The sequence below is a fragment of the Salvelinus sp. IW2-2015 genome, linkage group LG4p, assembly GCF_002910315.2.
Source record: "Salvelinus sp. IW2-2015 linkage group LG4p, ASM291031v2, whole genome shotgun sequence".
Taxonomy (NCBI): domain Eukaryota; kingdom Metazoa; phylum Chordata; class Actinopteri; order Salmoniformes; family Salmonidae; genus Salvelinus; species Salvelinus sp. IW2-2015.
In genome coordinates this window covers 16,232,386-16,247,883 of record NC_036841.1, presented here as the reverse complement: position 1 = coordinate 16,247,883, position 15,498 = coordinate 16,232,386, and the positions used below count along the sequence as shown (strand labels likewise).

At 42.2% G+C, this 15,498-nt stretch overlaps 1 protein-coding gene and 3 long non-coding RNA genes across 4 annotated transcripts; 2 read left to right on the top strand and 2 right to left on the bottom strand.

The window, feature by feature from the left end:
- Positions 1 to 703: 703 nt before the first annotated feature.
- On the bottom strand, positions 704 to 13,919 carry LOC111957312 (galaxin-like). Its single transcript, XM_070436679.1, has 4 exons — positions 13,901 to 13,919; positions 10,859 to 10,962; positions 9,215 to 9,444; positions 704 to 1,200 (listed from the first exon to the last, which is right to left on the bottom strand). Exons 1-4 carry the CDS (start codon positions 13,917 to 13,919, stop codon positions 1,128 to 1,130), a joined length of 426 nt encoding a protein of 141 aa, XP_070292780.1. The 3' UTR covers positions 704 to 1,127.
- On the top strand, positions 1,465 to 2,410 carry LOC139024025 (uncharacterized). Its single transcript, XR_011475263.1, has 3 exons — positions 1,465 to 1,682; positions 1,867 to 2,180; positions 2,330 to 2,410. It is a non-coding gene; the product is annotated as an uncharacterized lncRNA (long non-coding RNA).
- LOC112069136 (uncharacterized) lies at positions 2,603 to 3,931 on the top strand. Its single transcript, XR_002893681.2, has 5 exons — positions 2,603 to 2,714; positions 2,794 to 2,975; positions 3,079 to 3,182; positions 3,271 to 3,378; positions 3,540 to 3,931. It is a non-coding gene; the product is annotated as an uncharacterized lncRNA (long non-coding RNA).
- A 121-nt stretch (positions 13,920 to 14,040) lies between the features above and the next one.
- Positions 14,041 to 14,903, bottom strand: LOC139023540 (uncharacterized). The gene is made up of 3 exons (XR_011474673.1): positions 14,752 to 14,903; positions 14,535 to 14,668; positions 14,041 to 14,214 (listed from the first exon to the last, which is right to left on the bottom strand). It is a non-coding gene; the product is annotated as an uncharacterized lncRNA (long non-coding RNA).
- Between the last annotated feature and the right edge of the window lie 595 nt (positions 14,904 to 15,498).

The following is a 15,498-nucleotide window of genomic DNA, read 5'->3' as shown; positions in this document are numbered from 1 at the left end:
ATCTGTTCTTAGTTCTACATTTTTTGAATGGAGCATGCTTATTTAAGATGGTGAGGAAAGCACGTTTAAAGAGCAACCAGGCATCCTCTACTGACGGGATGAGGTCAATATCCTTCCAGGATACCCGGGCCAGGTCGATTAGAAGGGCCTTCACGCTGAAGTATTACTTCAGGGAGCGTTTGACAGTGATGAGGGGTGATCGTTTGACCGCGGACCCGTTACGGACGCAGGCAATGAGGCAGTGATCGCTGAGATCCTGGTTGAAGACGGCAGAGGTGTATTTAGAGGGCAAGTTGGTCAGGATGATATCTAAGAGGGTGCCCATGGTTACTTTAAGAGCCACCCATGTATTTTACTGCATCTTGACTTCACCTACTGCCTATCATCACCCCATATGCATCATTAGACGCACTTAAAGCATTCATAACAGTTCTAGGTAGCAGCTTTTATAAATGCCTTAACGTTTACAGATACAGTCAAAATACGTTACACACAGGTGTTCGAATGTTATAACACATGCTTTTGCTATCTCTTGAACGCCATGGACTGTCAGTCCCTGCATCTAGCGAGCTGTCTATGAATTTGAGAGCGATTGCATTTCCCCATCCCCATCCTTCAGCTGTACACAAAACAGGTGATGGTGTTGCAGTTTTAAAACATACATATTTATCTGTAACGTAGGTGCAGGGAGTCAAGAAACGAGTGCAGTTAGTGAGTTTAATAATAATGAACATGGAACGGCACAAAACATGAGAAGCGTCTGACATGGAAACATAAATATTACTAACTGACGACTACTAACAAAAGGGTACTATATAAAGGATGAGTTATGAAGTCTAAGTGTGACTGATGATGAGACGCAGGTGTGCGTAATGAGGGTTGCCAGGTGTGCGTAAAGATGGGTTTCCAGGTCCTGTGGTTAGTAAACCGGCACAACGTCTACCAGTTAGTGAGCAGGAGAAGACAGTACCCTCCAACCCCCCCTCAGATGATGTTGGGATCTAGAATGTCATCCACCGAAACCAACACCACTCCTCTGGACCGTACACTTTCCAGTCCACCAGGTACTGGAGCCGACCCCCACAAATTCGGGAGTCCAGGAGGGATCTGACTGTATGGACGGGGCTTCACTCGATGTCCAAGGGAGGTGGAGGGGTCTCGTGGGAGATGGAATCAGCCCGGGGACCAGGAACCACCGGCCTGTAGAGGAAAACATGAAAAGATGGTGAGATCCGGTAGTTAGCGGGGAGTTGTAATCTGTAAATTACCTTGTTGACCTTCCAGAGGACCTAGAACGGCCCCACAAACAGGGGACTCAGGTTCTTACAGGGCAGGCGGAGCAGGAGGTTTCTGGTGGAGAGCCAGACGTGATCATCAGGATGCATGCTGGCCAATGAAGCTCATGATTCCAAAATCAACCTATGCTTCTTCAGACGGGGAATTGTCATGAAGGTGGACAGCTGGGCAAGTGAAATAACCTTTTGTTTATCAATCACATTCTATTACATCTGAAGTTATTATGATTTGAATGAATGTCATATCAGAGAGCACACAATGTTTAAATTTGTCACTTTATGCTTAAAGGTCAGTACCCTGTCTAGCCTGCCAGAAGTTTGAGAGGGTAAAGACTGTGGCGCCGGAGTTGAAGCCCATCAAAGTTGTTTCACCATGGCACATAATCGGTAAGTGTCCCAATTAAAATCTTGCCCCGATAAGTTGTTTTGTAATGTTTGCTTTATTTGACCACAGCAGAGTTCAATATTATAGAATGTGTGTGTGTGTCAGTATCCTTACATATATGAAAATCTGCATACTGTATGACACAGATAAAGGTACGAATAAAACAATATTATCTTTAAATGTTAGTGGTGGACCTCATCGGACCCTTCACGAAATCCAAGAATGGCAACAGCTGGTATCTGACGACGACCGATCACTTTACCAAGTGGGTGGAGGCAATAGCCATTATGGTCAGTAAAGGAAGAGTACGCGCTTAACTCTAAATTCCCTTCTGTAACCCATTAAAAAGGGTGCTTGGAACCAAAACTCGATTTTCGTTTTGTATGATACCCATCATGGACGAGACTGGCGAGGCTACCTCCAAGGCGATGATGATCTTCAACACCCACTGTTCTCCGGGGGTCATCTTGAGTGACCGAGGTCATGAATGCTAGAACAAGGTACGGATGTTCTAGGTCATATTCTGTCATCAATGGTTTGTTTCATTTATTTTTTACAATTTGTTTTTGTTTTCCCATGGTACATAAATCAGACATATTTCAATATCTTATATTTTCAATAGATATCGCTTTCCTACCCCCTCCTCCAGGTTTGGTGAACGGGCCAATCAAAACCTCAAGACTGCCATGGGCTGGTCCCTTGATTGGAACCAGGAAGGGTTCCAATTTCCTGAAGGTAATTCTCTTTGCACACAACAGCAGCATCCAGGCCTCCACCGAGTACGGACGGGAGCCGCAGCTGTTGACTGAGGTAAACAATGCAATTGTATACAATATACAATTATTGCATGTACTGTAGTCTATCAAATGTATGATTGACTTAGTTATGTTGTTTGCCTTTTGCTATTTTTGTATAACGTACTTTCAGATCACTGAAACCCCACCTGATGTAGTGGAAGTTGTCGAACCAGATCAGAACTCTTCGAGTACTACCTTCAGGCACGGACTGAGAAGGATGTGGAGGTTTTTGACCAGGTAAAAATGATTGTCTTCCGTTAATTTATTTTCTGAAATATATGAAATAAAATTGCATTTATTCCTATTATCAATTAAGGTGAGACTGAACATCGACAAGGCGCAGGAGAAACAAAAGGAGAGCTACCGGAGCAGAATCAAGAAGGGGACCAAGTGCTTCGACATCCAGGCGAATTACTTGGTTTGGAAGGACGAAAGTAAGGCGAGAGCTGGGAAACCTCGCTGCACTTTTGCTCCTAGCTGGGGTCACCATCTGTTAAAGTGAATATACAAAATCTCAGATAATAACCGTTTGCTTTTGCACTCAAAATAACCTGAAGCTAGTTTTAGTCTCCCTAACACTGATATTGTCCTGTCTTCCTAGGATTACCTCAGTGGAAGCCAACAATCTTCTCCAGTTGGAGCAGTTGGACGGTCGACCACTGAAAGCCCTGACGCCCTACACTTCGGTGAAGCCCAAAAGACAAAGTATGTTAAGCTTTGGTTGACATTTGAGAAAGCAAGAAATGGTAGTTATGCTGAGCTTATTCAAATGTACCTCTTCAATTTACTTTAGGATCATCGACTGTCCCAGCCCCCCCAGGAGGTATCCCATCCACCAGAACCAGTGAGTTCGTGTCAGTCTGATTCTCTGTGCTCTAAGTCGGAGGGGGACCAGCTTGAGGTAGGCTATACCTCCCAAAAGTGTTGAAAAGTACATATCTCCAATTTAAAACACTGCACTAATCCATACAATTTTCTCACAGTAAAGTGTAACCTGTGTGTTTGCTTGTTTACGTCTCTGTCTCCTACCCTGTTCCCTTTAACTCTGCTCCTGTTCTCCAGGACCTAGGGGTTCTGCCCAACACCCAGACGTGGATCCACCTGATGTCCTCCATTACCAACCAGCCTCCAACGTTTCATTACATCATCTACAGCTACTGTTATTGTAATGTTGTCATTATCTTCTCAAAAAGTTATTGCTCTATCATACTGGGCACATATGTGAGATACACAGATTAATTAAAAACACTAGCACTGCAAACACTCAAAACAAAGAGAGCAGTAGGTCCTGGAATTTGCAGTCTCCCTCTTCAAGTCCCCATTCCGAGACTGGATGCCTGTTGAGAACAAGTGACAGGCAGAACCTCCCACCCACACAGCAACCACCTCCTCTATATTCCACACACCAGAATTCAGTATTTAGTCTGTGATTGCCATGTGAGTGTACAAAAACATCTGTGAAAATAAATTAATGACACAACTGTACCAAAAAATATCAGTTTTTGTATTAGAATCCTAAAAATTGCCAGGTTGGTTTTCACAGCTGTTTGACAAGGTGTTCATTATTGTAAGCTGTAAAGTATCATTTGATGGTATTTATTTGTTCCATATTATTCATTGTTGTATCCTAGGACCTACAATAGATACATATATTAAACCACCTGGGTGTTTTAATGAGCTATGCGAGATTTAAAAAAAAATATCATAGAGGACGACTGAAATTATATTATTTCAGTGTAGATAAGGGAAGGACAGGTTAAAATAAAAACATGACAGACAGACAAGCCAGTGTATGAATCAAACGGATTTGCGTATGAATGGAATGGAAATTAGCTGACTTTGTGATCTGTAATTAAGTAACTTTAATGTGTCAAGCAGATTACACGTTTTCTTTGCCATTTTCGAAACATTGCAAGGTTTAAGACATGGATTTCATGTTGTAATGTTAACAAGGTACCCAAAAGTGGTTTGAAGTAATGTTTTCATTTTATTGGCTGTTTAAAGAAGTCCTCACCTTGCTTCCTTTGACCACCTCTGCAGGAAGTGCAACTCATACTCACTTCCTGCAGAGGTGGTCAAAGGAAGCAAGGTGATGCACCAGAAGTCAGTAAACTGGGGATCCATATGAGCACACACACACACACACACACACACGCACACACACACGCACACACACACGCACACACACACGCACACACAGTGTGAAAGTTATTTATCAACAGGTCATTGATGGGTCATGGGAAATCCGTTGAAGGGAGTAGAAATGACGTTATGGATGCACTGTCATTGGATGTTCTGGATGGGACTTTCCTGCTGGATCTCTTGATGCCAAGCTGATAAGAATGAATGTAGCAAGATAATAAATTAATTTGATGCTCTGTGTTTTGGGTTGTGTAACAGGGATTTCACAGTGTGTTTGTGTGGTATCTTTTAAAAGGACATTTTAAAAGGAAATAGGAAGAATTACAGGAAAAGGTGAGGAGGACCTAGGAGACCGGAGCCTAAGAGTGCTAGTCTTTGATGAAAGAGATGTTACTCATAACCGGCACCGTTTGATGTAATTACACTTGTCTTGGAAGTCTTGGCTGAGGAGTGCTGTGTATGATGATGTGTATGATGATATGATATTGCTGAGGCTACCTTTAAAAGCACACTCCCTAAAATCCTCTTCTTGTCAAGTGTGGAAACATTCCTACTTTTTGAGTTGCATTTGCTTAGGACAAACAGTAGTGTGGGATGGTGGTGCACGTTCAACCTGTGGTGGTTGATGAGTAGCCCCACAGATAAGTAAGGCTGACTAGGTCAATAATATGGGGATTCAGTGGAAAAGTCCATCTGAGCCAGTGGAGGCTGGTGGGAGGAAGTATAGGAGGACGGGCTCATTGTAATGGCTAGGAATGAATGAATGGAATGGAGGTTTCCATACATTTGATGTGTTTGATACTGTTCCATTTATTCCATTTCAGCCATTACAATGAGCCCGTCCTCCTATAGCGCCGCCTAACAGCCTCCACTGACCTGAGCATACAAATATAGTTAGTCATTTAAAAATAGACCCACGTTCATAATTATTCCACACTACTGTTTGTCCCAAGCAACGCAACTAACAAAGTAGGAATGTGTCCACAGCTCATGGGAAGAGGATTTTAGGGGAATTACTACAGAACCCACTCAGACCTTTAAACAAAAAGACTTTCAGATAACATTGCTTCATCTAAAAGAGATCAGGTTCTTACATAAAAACCCATTGATGTATGTTTCTCCATGTATTCGAGAATTTTTACACACTACTGAGGTGCATCAGACGAGCCATATCAAGCTGTACTGATCTGGCCTAATCACAGACTCACATCTTGCGACTTWGATATTAATAGTCTTGGATGAGGCCTCCAGTCCTTGCGCCTGGTTTTTCTTTACAATAATGTGGTCATTGCATCAAATCAAATCAAATTTTATTAGTCACACGCGCCGAATAAAACAGGTTTAGACCTTACAATGAAATGCTTACTTACGAGCCCCTAACCAAAAATGCAATAAAAAAAAATGCAGATAAGAATTAGAGATGAAAGTGACAAGTAATTAAAGAGCAGCAGTAAAATACCAATAGCGAGACTATATACGGGGGGCACCGATACAGAGTCAATGTACGGGGGCACCGGTTAGTTGAGGTAGTATGTACATGTACAGTTGAAGTCTGTAAAATTGTAGACCTCCACAAGTCTGGCTCATCCTTGGGAGCAATTTCCAAACGTCTGAAGGTACCACGTTCATCTGTACAAACAATTGTACGCAAGTATGAACACCATGGGACCACGCAGCAGTCATAGCGCTCAGTAAGGACACGCGTTCTGTCTCCTAGAGATGAACGTACTTTGGTGAGAAAAGTACAAATCAATCCCAGAACAACAGCAAAGGACTTTGTGAAGATACTGGAGGAAACGGGTACAAACGTATCTATATCCACAGTAAAACGAGTCCTATATCAACAGGGGTTTTGTATTGTCTAGGGGTTTTGTAGGTCTAGGTATTTGTATGTTTATGGTGGCCTGATATGGTTCCCAATCAGAGGCAGCTGTTTATCGTTGACTCTGATTGGGGACCATATTTAGGTAGCCATTTCCCTTTGGTGTTTGTGGGTTCTTGTTCTATGTTTAGTTCCTGTCTGCACTATTCATATTGCTTCACGTTTCGTTTTGTTAGTTTGTTCAGTGTTCATTCTTTAATAAATAGAATGTACGCATACAACRCTGCGCCTTGGTCCGATTCATACGACGAACGTGACATATGGAACCTACATATGAGTGTCAAAACCCACAAAACCTACCACACAAGGCAAAACATTGCATCACACCATATGTGTCAACCGTATGTTGATGTTTATTTTTGATTTTTTTCATTGACCATATTAAATGATCATTGTAATTGCACACGCATTGATGTCAGACATGCACCTAACCCAATGCTCTGTTGCTGATGACTGGGATGAATGCAAGAGCAGATTTCAGCAGCGGGACAAGGCACCCTCTTTGACTAATGACTGATATAATGGCATGTACGTGATAGTCCTATCTGGCGTATATGTTTATGATGGTCATAATGTTTCTTGACAGCGTCATGAAGTGTATTTTCTATAAGTTATTTAAAATATGATGAAAAAAAACATGACTGTAAAGAATTCATTACAACAACAAAGGATTTAAGAAACAAACTTTCAAACGAAAGGAAACTTCTTGGCAGGGAAAAAAACTAATTTGAATAAATGTGGGTGTCATAATCAGCACTAAAATAACGCAATATACTTTGTCACAACAGTTGTAAATGTATCGGTCATGACAATGTTTTGGCAATATCATGACAGGTTATGCCAAGTTATGTCAGCTGTTATTACATGTTATGACATGGCTGTCATGTGTTGCTGACGTCAAGAGTGGCGAGGGGAATCAGTAAACCATTCAACTTCAGGACACACTCACTGCTTGAATGATGCAATTCATGTTCCAGATGTATAATATAAAACAACCATGAAATTCAAATGAAGATATTCCCCCCCATCGTTTTACAATATATAAACCTCGGTAACAGTTAAACATTTCATTTGGGATGTATTTACTTTGTTATGTCATACCTCGAAATCACAAACAAAATACACGTGGCTCATAATTAGAAACGTATTTTCCTTCGTTTGTATGAAATTGGGAAAACTCCAAAACAGTCGAAGTGGGTCTAATTATCCCCTACACCCTAGATAATGTTCACTCCCTCAGCTTTGAGACACTTGTACATATGGAGGAGAGGCGTGTGAATGAACAAAGTAAGGGGAAGGGGAAGGGGAAGGGGAAGGGAGTGATTAGGGATTCAGTCACAGGGTCCAAACTAAAGTAGATTCTAGTGCATCACTCAAAGCTGTCTTCTCACAGACTTCCTGCTTGTTTCATGGCCAAAGTATAGAGTAATGGCATTGCTGTAAACTCAGACTGCCATGCAACTTCCTGGGGACAGCACTAGGGGTCGCAACCCACAGTTTGAATGTCAGGTTTAGAGACTTTAACAATGCAGAATTGTTTGTTAATTAATGACGTTCAACTATATGTTTCCACATGGTCTCTAGACTTTAGATCAGGGTGTGAAGCCGCTGTCAAAAAACATAAGTAGATTCCAGTGCTTTTTTCTTTCCCGTCTGTGTCAGGTATGCCCTCAGACATTGTACATGTTTCTGTATTCCCATTAAACAGACATCAGTCAATAATGAACAACATTTACTTTGAAAATACTTCAGTAACATTCCTAAAATCCCTAATAAGAATCAACCTGATTCCTCCTCAACTTCCTCCTAAACACTGAGGTCAAGTCACACAAGACTACACAGCAGGAGACCTTTAGACCGTCAGCTGCAGTGGAAGACACCCTTTTCAAAAGATGCCTGGAAGGCTAACATAAGTTTTCCGTTTGTCTCTCTAGAGACATGGTGAATTCCATTGAGCCGTGGCCGGCCACAGAATCCTCTCACATCTGAGGTAGTGGGACTGGGAATGTCGGGATATTTTTTTATCCCACTTGCATCACTTTGCTCCTGAGTGGCACAGCGGGCTAAGGCACTGCATCACAGTGCTAGAGGCCATCACTACAGACCCTGGTTCGATTCCAGGCTGTATCACAACTGGCCGTGATTGGGAGTCCCATTGGGCGGCGCACAATTGGCCCAGCGTAGTCCGGGTTAGGGTTTGGCCGGGGCAGACCGTCATTGTAAATAAGAATGTGTTCTTAACTGACTTGCCTAGTTAAATAAAGGTTAAATTAAATTAAAAATCCATGTCTCTCAGACACACATATACAGTACAAAGATGCTGACCCAGTTGAAGGCAGTGGGAAAATACTTTCTAGAGTTTGTTATAGTACAAACACGCATGCACGAGCGCAAACATCCACACGCTCGAACGCGCACACAAACAAGACATTGCATCAACACTTAGACAGGGGGGCTGGATATATATGCAGGAAATGTAAAACTTGCAGTGTATTTGAGGTTTAAAATTTCCACTTTGAAATTTCAGACTGGATTCTCCCTTACGTAAAATGTACAACCCTAACAAAAATGTCCATTAATTATAATCCACATAATACAGTAATTCACATTTCCTGTTTCTTTAGGATTATTTTCCAGCTGTAGCAAACTGGCTCAAACTAAGATGCTACATCTGTACAAACCATAGCAGTTTCCACCCTACAGAGCAACTCACTTCAGTCCGTTGCAACAGATTTCATCCTGAGGGTCATATGTCTCCTCTCCACAGCAGTGTTTGCCTGGATCATCGAGATGGACGCGTGACTCACACACCATGTCACGGGACGGCAGATACAAGTGGCCACCTGGGGAGCACTGGTGCCCAGCCTCCACCCCACGGTGCAACGTCTGGTTACAGCACAGCACCCCTCGGTCCTCTACACCATATGGAGTTGTACCACAGAACTGGGAGAGACACACACACACACCAGTCAGCAGGGTATCAACACACACACACGAATAACAGACACACCTACAGACTTGAATGCACATACCCTAAATTCACACACAATCATAAAAGTCCACTTGCTAGAAAAGAAAGTCTGACTTTCCTACTTACCAGGGGACCTGTGCAGACATCCTCTACCGACAGAGTGCCGTGATAGAAAAGAGACCCAAAGAGAGCTCCCGTTACCAGTCAGGTACACTCTCACACTGAAGAGGAACTGCGCTACTCTAATTGGTTGTGGAATGGAGCTTACATAACTAACTGTGTGGACTAAACTGACAGTGTACAGCATATAGCCAAAGTAAAGCAATCACCACTACAAATAGTCATTGCTACTGGCAAATCATGGGGCAGATTTTCTCCCTGATAGACTTTTAGATCAAACAGCACTCTAGAACATTGGCTTGGAGTATAAGACACCCACTTCCAACTGGGGCCCTGTCTAAACATTCTGAACAAACTGAAATGGGTCTGTGGACAACATAAAGTTTCAGCCTTGTTTTGCCGCTTTTAGTTAATTTGACCATTTAAAAATGTACAAATACACAGATACATCACTGTAGTGGCGCAGGTCCTAATCCAGGCACTTGTCATCTCCCGTCTGGATTACTGCAACTCGCTGTTGGCTGGGCTCCCTGCCTGTGCBATTAAACCCCTACAACTCATCCAGAACGCCGCAGCCCGTCTGGTGTTCAACCTTCCCAAGTTCTCTCACGTCACCCCGCTCTCTCCACTGGCTTCCAGTTGAAGCTCGCATCCGCTACAAGACCATGGTGCTTGCCTACGGAGCTGTGAGGGGAAGGCAAGCCTCCGTAACTTCGGCTCTGTAGGCCTACACCGCAAACAGGGCACTGCGTTATCCCAGCCTTGGCCTGCTCGCTCTACTCTGAGGAAGTACAGTCCCGCTCAGCCCAGTCAAAACTGTTTGCTGCCCTGGCACCCCAATGGTGGAACAAACTCCCTCCGAGCCGAAGGTCAGCGGAGTCCATCACCACTTCGCGGAGACACTGAAACCCACCTTTTAAGGAATACCTAGGATAGGATAAAGTAATCCTTCCTAACCCCCCCCTCCCCCTTAAAGAGTTAGATGCACTATTGTAAAGTGGTTGTTCCACTGGATATCATAAGGTGAATGCACCAATTTGTAAGTCGCTTCTGGATAAGAGGCGTCTCGTAATGACTTAAATGTAAATGTAGTGTACAGCATTGTCTTCATGCTTGACCAACAGCAACTCACAGACAGATGGATGATTTAGAGCTGTTTAACTTCAATTTGACTGAGATTGAGGAGAACTAATTTTAATGTAGCGGAGGACGTTCAATGACTAGGCTTTAGCTGTAGGCGTAAGCTCTGTGGGTTAATTGGACTACCAAGTTGTCTCCAAGCACCCTATTGGACAGCTGCCAGGCGCAGAAGATTTTGATGTCTGGATTGTAAACTCTGAGAGCCACAGCCTGCCACCATTGGTAGACATCTGGTTAGAGAGATGGGAAGGAGGAAGGACAGAGATGGTGATGGGAGTGATGATTAGATAAGAATTGTAAGCCATCTTTCTAACCTGGATCATATACTGTACATTGGTAAAGATCAACATCCTTACAAATACAGTGTGATGATGCTAGACAAAACTGACTCTCCTTTTCACCTACATATTTGGTGCATTACAGCTTGAAGAGAAATGTTCAAGGAAACCACAAAACATTTGTCTTTCCACATAAGGGAATGGGAATTACCCAAATCAACTCTAATCATGCTACAGTGTGAGCCAAAATAATTTCAGCAGCTGCCCAGGAAAGTTTGTGAAACAGGTGTACTGTTTCCAGGAGGGATGAAACAAGAGGGAGTGTCCAGATGAAGTGAGGAAGTTTACATTAAAAGTTTAATGCTCCACATAGAAGTGTTTTTAAACCACTCCACAAATTTCTTGTTAAACAAACTATAGTTTTGGCAAGTCGGTTAGGAATCTAGTTTGTGCATGCAACAAGTAATTTTTTCCAAAGTTTTGTTAAGACAGATTAATTCACTGTATGCACAATTCCAGTGGGTCATGAAAGTTTACATACCTAAGTTGATGTGCCTTTAAACAGCTTGGAAAATTCAGAAAATGATGTAATGGTGTTAGAAGCTTCTGATAGGCTAATTGACATCATTTGAGTAATTGGAGGTGTACTGTGGATGTATTTCAGGCCTACCTTCAAACTCAGTGCTCTTTGCTTGACATCATGGATAAAATAATAAAGAAAGTCAGCCAGACCTCAGAATAAGAAATTGTAGAGCTCCACAAGTTCTGGTTCATCTTGGGAGCAATTCAAACACGCTGAAGTTACACCAACTTATCTGTACAAACATATTAGTATGCAAGCTAAAAAACAACATGGGAGCTTATGCAGCCATTTCATTAGCGGCTTAGGGATAGAGACTGATGTTCTGTTCGTCTAGAGATGAACGTATTTTGGTGGCGAAATTAGTGGCAGATCAATGCCCAGAGACAACATGTTCAAAGGACTTGTGAACGGAGATGCTGGTAGAAACGTCGAAAAGTATCGTATATCACAGTCAACGAGTCCTATATTGACATAACCTGAAAGGTCGTCAGCAAGGAGAAGCCACTGCTCAAAACCGCCATAAAAAAGCCAAATACGGTTTGTAACTGTACATGGAGACAAAGATCGTACTTTAGGAGAAATGTCCTCTGGTCTGATGAGACAAAAACAGAACTGTTTGGCCATAATGACCATCGTTATGTTTCGAGGAAAAAGGGGGACGCTTGCAAGCCGAAGAACACATCAACCGTGAAGCACGGGGTGGCAGCATCATGTTGTGGGGTGCTTTGCTGCAGGAGGGACTGTTGCATTTACAAATAGATGGCATCATTAGCAGGAAAATTATGTGGATATATTGAAGCAACATCTCAAGACATCAGTCAGGAAGTTAAAGCTTGGACACAAATGGGTCTTCCAAATGGACAATGACCCCAAGCATACTCCCAAAGTTGTATCAAAATGGCATAAGGACAACAAAGTCAAGGTATTGGAGTGGCTATCACAAAGCCCTGACCTCAATCCTATAGAAAATGTGTGGGCAGAACTGAAAAAGCGTGTGCGAGCAAGGAGGCCTACATACCTGACTCAGTTACACCAGCTCTGTCAGGAGGAATCGGACAAAATTCACCCAACCTATTGTGGGAAGCTTGTGGAAGGCTACCCGAAACGTTTGACCCAAGTTAAACAGTTTGAAGGCAATGCTACCAAATACTAATTGAGTGTATGTAAACTTCTGACCCACTGGGGATGTGATGAAATAAATAAAAGCTGAAATAAATAATTCTCTCTACTATTATTCTAACATTTCACATTCTTAAAATAAAGTGTTGATCCTAACTGACCTAAGACAGGGAATTTTTACTAGGATTAAATGTCAGGAATTGTGAAAAACTGAGTTTAAATGTTTTTGGCTAAGGTGTATGTAAACTTCCGGCTTCAACTGTATATCACTAATCTTCTGGATAGCAACAGAGGTGTATTGGCTGTTCAGATGCATAATGAGGGAGAAAGGGTTAAATACCAGTGCTTGTGTGAATATGTTCATTGTCTGTGCAGCTGCATCCAGCAACTTTGAGTCACTAGCTTAATGTAATCATTGCGAGCTAGGAAAATGGGACCAAATACTAAACTTTTGACTTCTTTAATACACATATAAGTGAATTTGTCCCAATATTTTTGTTCCCCTAAAATGGGGGGACTATGTATAAAAAGTGCTGTAGTTTCTAAACGGTTCCCACAATATGATTGAAAATACCCCCAAATTAAATCTGAGGGTCTGCACTTTATCCTCAGTCATTGTATCATTTCAAATCTAAAGTGCTGTAGTACAGAGCCTAAACAATAACTTTTCACTGTCCAAATACTTTTGGAGCTCACTATATATATATATATATATAATACAAATACACACATACAAGCATAGTTAAAAAATGTTTTGTAAAAAACATAATCCATCATCATGTTTTTAATTATTCCACCACTATCCTTCTACAGACAAAGGTTTACAGTTAAAGAGCCCATTTGAGAGTATCACACTGTGACTGCTTGTTGGCAGATCAATGCCTCGGGCCTTGGCCAAAAGCCAAAACCCACAAGGAAAATAAAGCAATATCTGACACCTGCAGATGTTCAGTTAATTTGAAATCTATTAAAGAACATTCAGAGAAGCTGACATGTAGTGGGTGTTTTGAATTAATGACATGCATCATTTAAAATGGATGCGACACCCATTGTGGCTTTTAGCCATTGGACATCAAATATATTATTTTAAAGCTGACTGTTAATGAACTGTTCAAATTGAACATTGAATAAAGAAAAGGGAGACATTATGAGGTTCAGTATGTGGTTGAAGGCCAAAGGCAACCTTACCAGTTTGGAGAACTCGCATCAATTCCCCTGTACTGAAAAAAAGAGAGAACAAAATACACACAAAGATGACAAACTATCATAATGTGAAGTTTCATTACAGCCATACAAAACTAGCAGGTTGGCTTTTTACTAACATTAGAACTTGATGATGCACAGCAGCTTGCATTGACAGGCTCTGGGGATAGTGGTTCAAAGCAGCAGCTGGTCAAACTGGTGGTCTCCACAGCATCGGTGGTGGCTGGACATTTTAGTCAGGACCTTCCGTCCTTCGACAACATTTCCACAGCAAAGCTGGTGGTCTTCATTGTAACGCTCTTTGGGACAAGTAATAACAATTGATCAGATGTACTGTTTGAAGCACTGAAGCGCTTTCGAGTGCTCAAGTGTTACAAGCTTGACATTGTGAAGGGGAGGGAGTGAACATAGAAACCATGAGGTGGAGCTGGGAAATGATGTTGTCACAGGGACACTGCTTGAGAGAATTGGAAAACATCTCCCAAACAGCTTTCGAAACAGACAGACCTCTATGGGAAAGACAGTTTGAGATCCTAACATTTTTTAATGCCTATTTATGAATTTTAAAAAAGCACAATTATGACAGCAAAGATGTAAAAAAAAAACTGACCTCACTGACCTTTTCCACAACACTTGGCATGGGGTTGGGTCCTGGTTAGGATCCGTGAGTCACAACACAGTTGGTTGAGTGGGTCGTAGGCCCCAACCCACAGCAATCTGACACCAGCTGGCTCACATTCAGAGTTAACTGACCTGCAACGGTTGAATCACAGATAAACACACACAGCATATCAATTCAAAAGGTGCTGAAAAAAGTATGATTTCAACCCAGTTACCAGGTTTGAGTGAATAGGTACAACAGGAAGCCTGGGTGAGGCCGAAGGCCCTTTTTCCACAGCAGGACAGCCCCGCCCCTTTATGCCGTACTCCTTCACAGCAGGTGTAATCTAGACCGCTATAATTAACCCCGTTGCAGACGTGATCTCTGGGAGACCTGAAAGGCAGAGGCTCATCTTCATGTCTAGAGGGCATTATCTTCACCTATATGCAGCATATAAACTAGACATTGACAAAGTGGAGTCACAATGCTCACACTTACATCATGATGACACATCTTAATTAAAGAAAGGTAGTAGGATGAAGTTGCCCCTAAACACTGTTCTAAGGTCAGTACTACGACACCGTCTCAGTCATTGATATGTTGTATGAGTCATTGTTTTGCTGAGACCTGCTTTTCCAGTTGCAATTGGTGAAAATTGAAAAGTTATCATTGCTACATTTTTTAAATGTCAATACTTTTTTCATGCTAATATCAGCTACACTACATTACCAAAAGTATGTGGACACCTGCTCGCTGAACCTGTCATTACAAAATCATGGGCATTAATATGGAGTTGGTCCCCCCTTGCTTCCATAACAGCCTCCAGTCCTCTGGGAAGGCTTTCCACTAGATGTTGGAACATTGCTGAGGGGACTTCTTTCCATTCAGCTACAAGTGAGATTGGGCATTGATGTTGAACGATTAGGCCTGTCTCGCAGTCGGCGTTTCAATTCATCCCAAAGGTGTTGGATGGGGGTGAGGT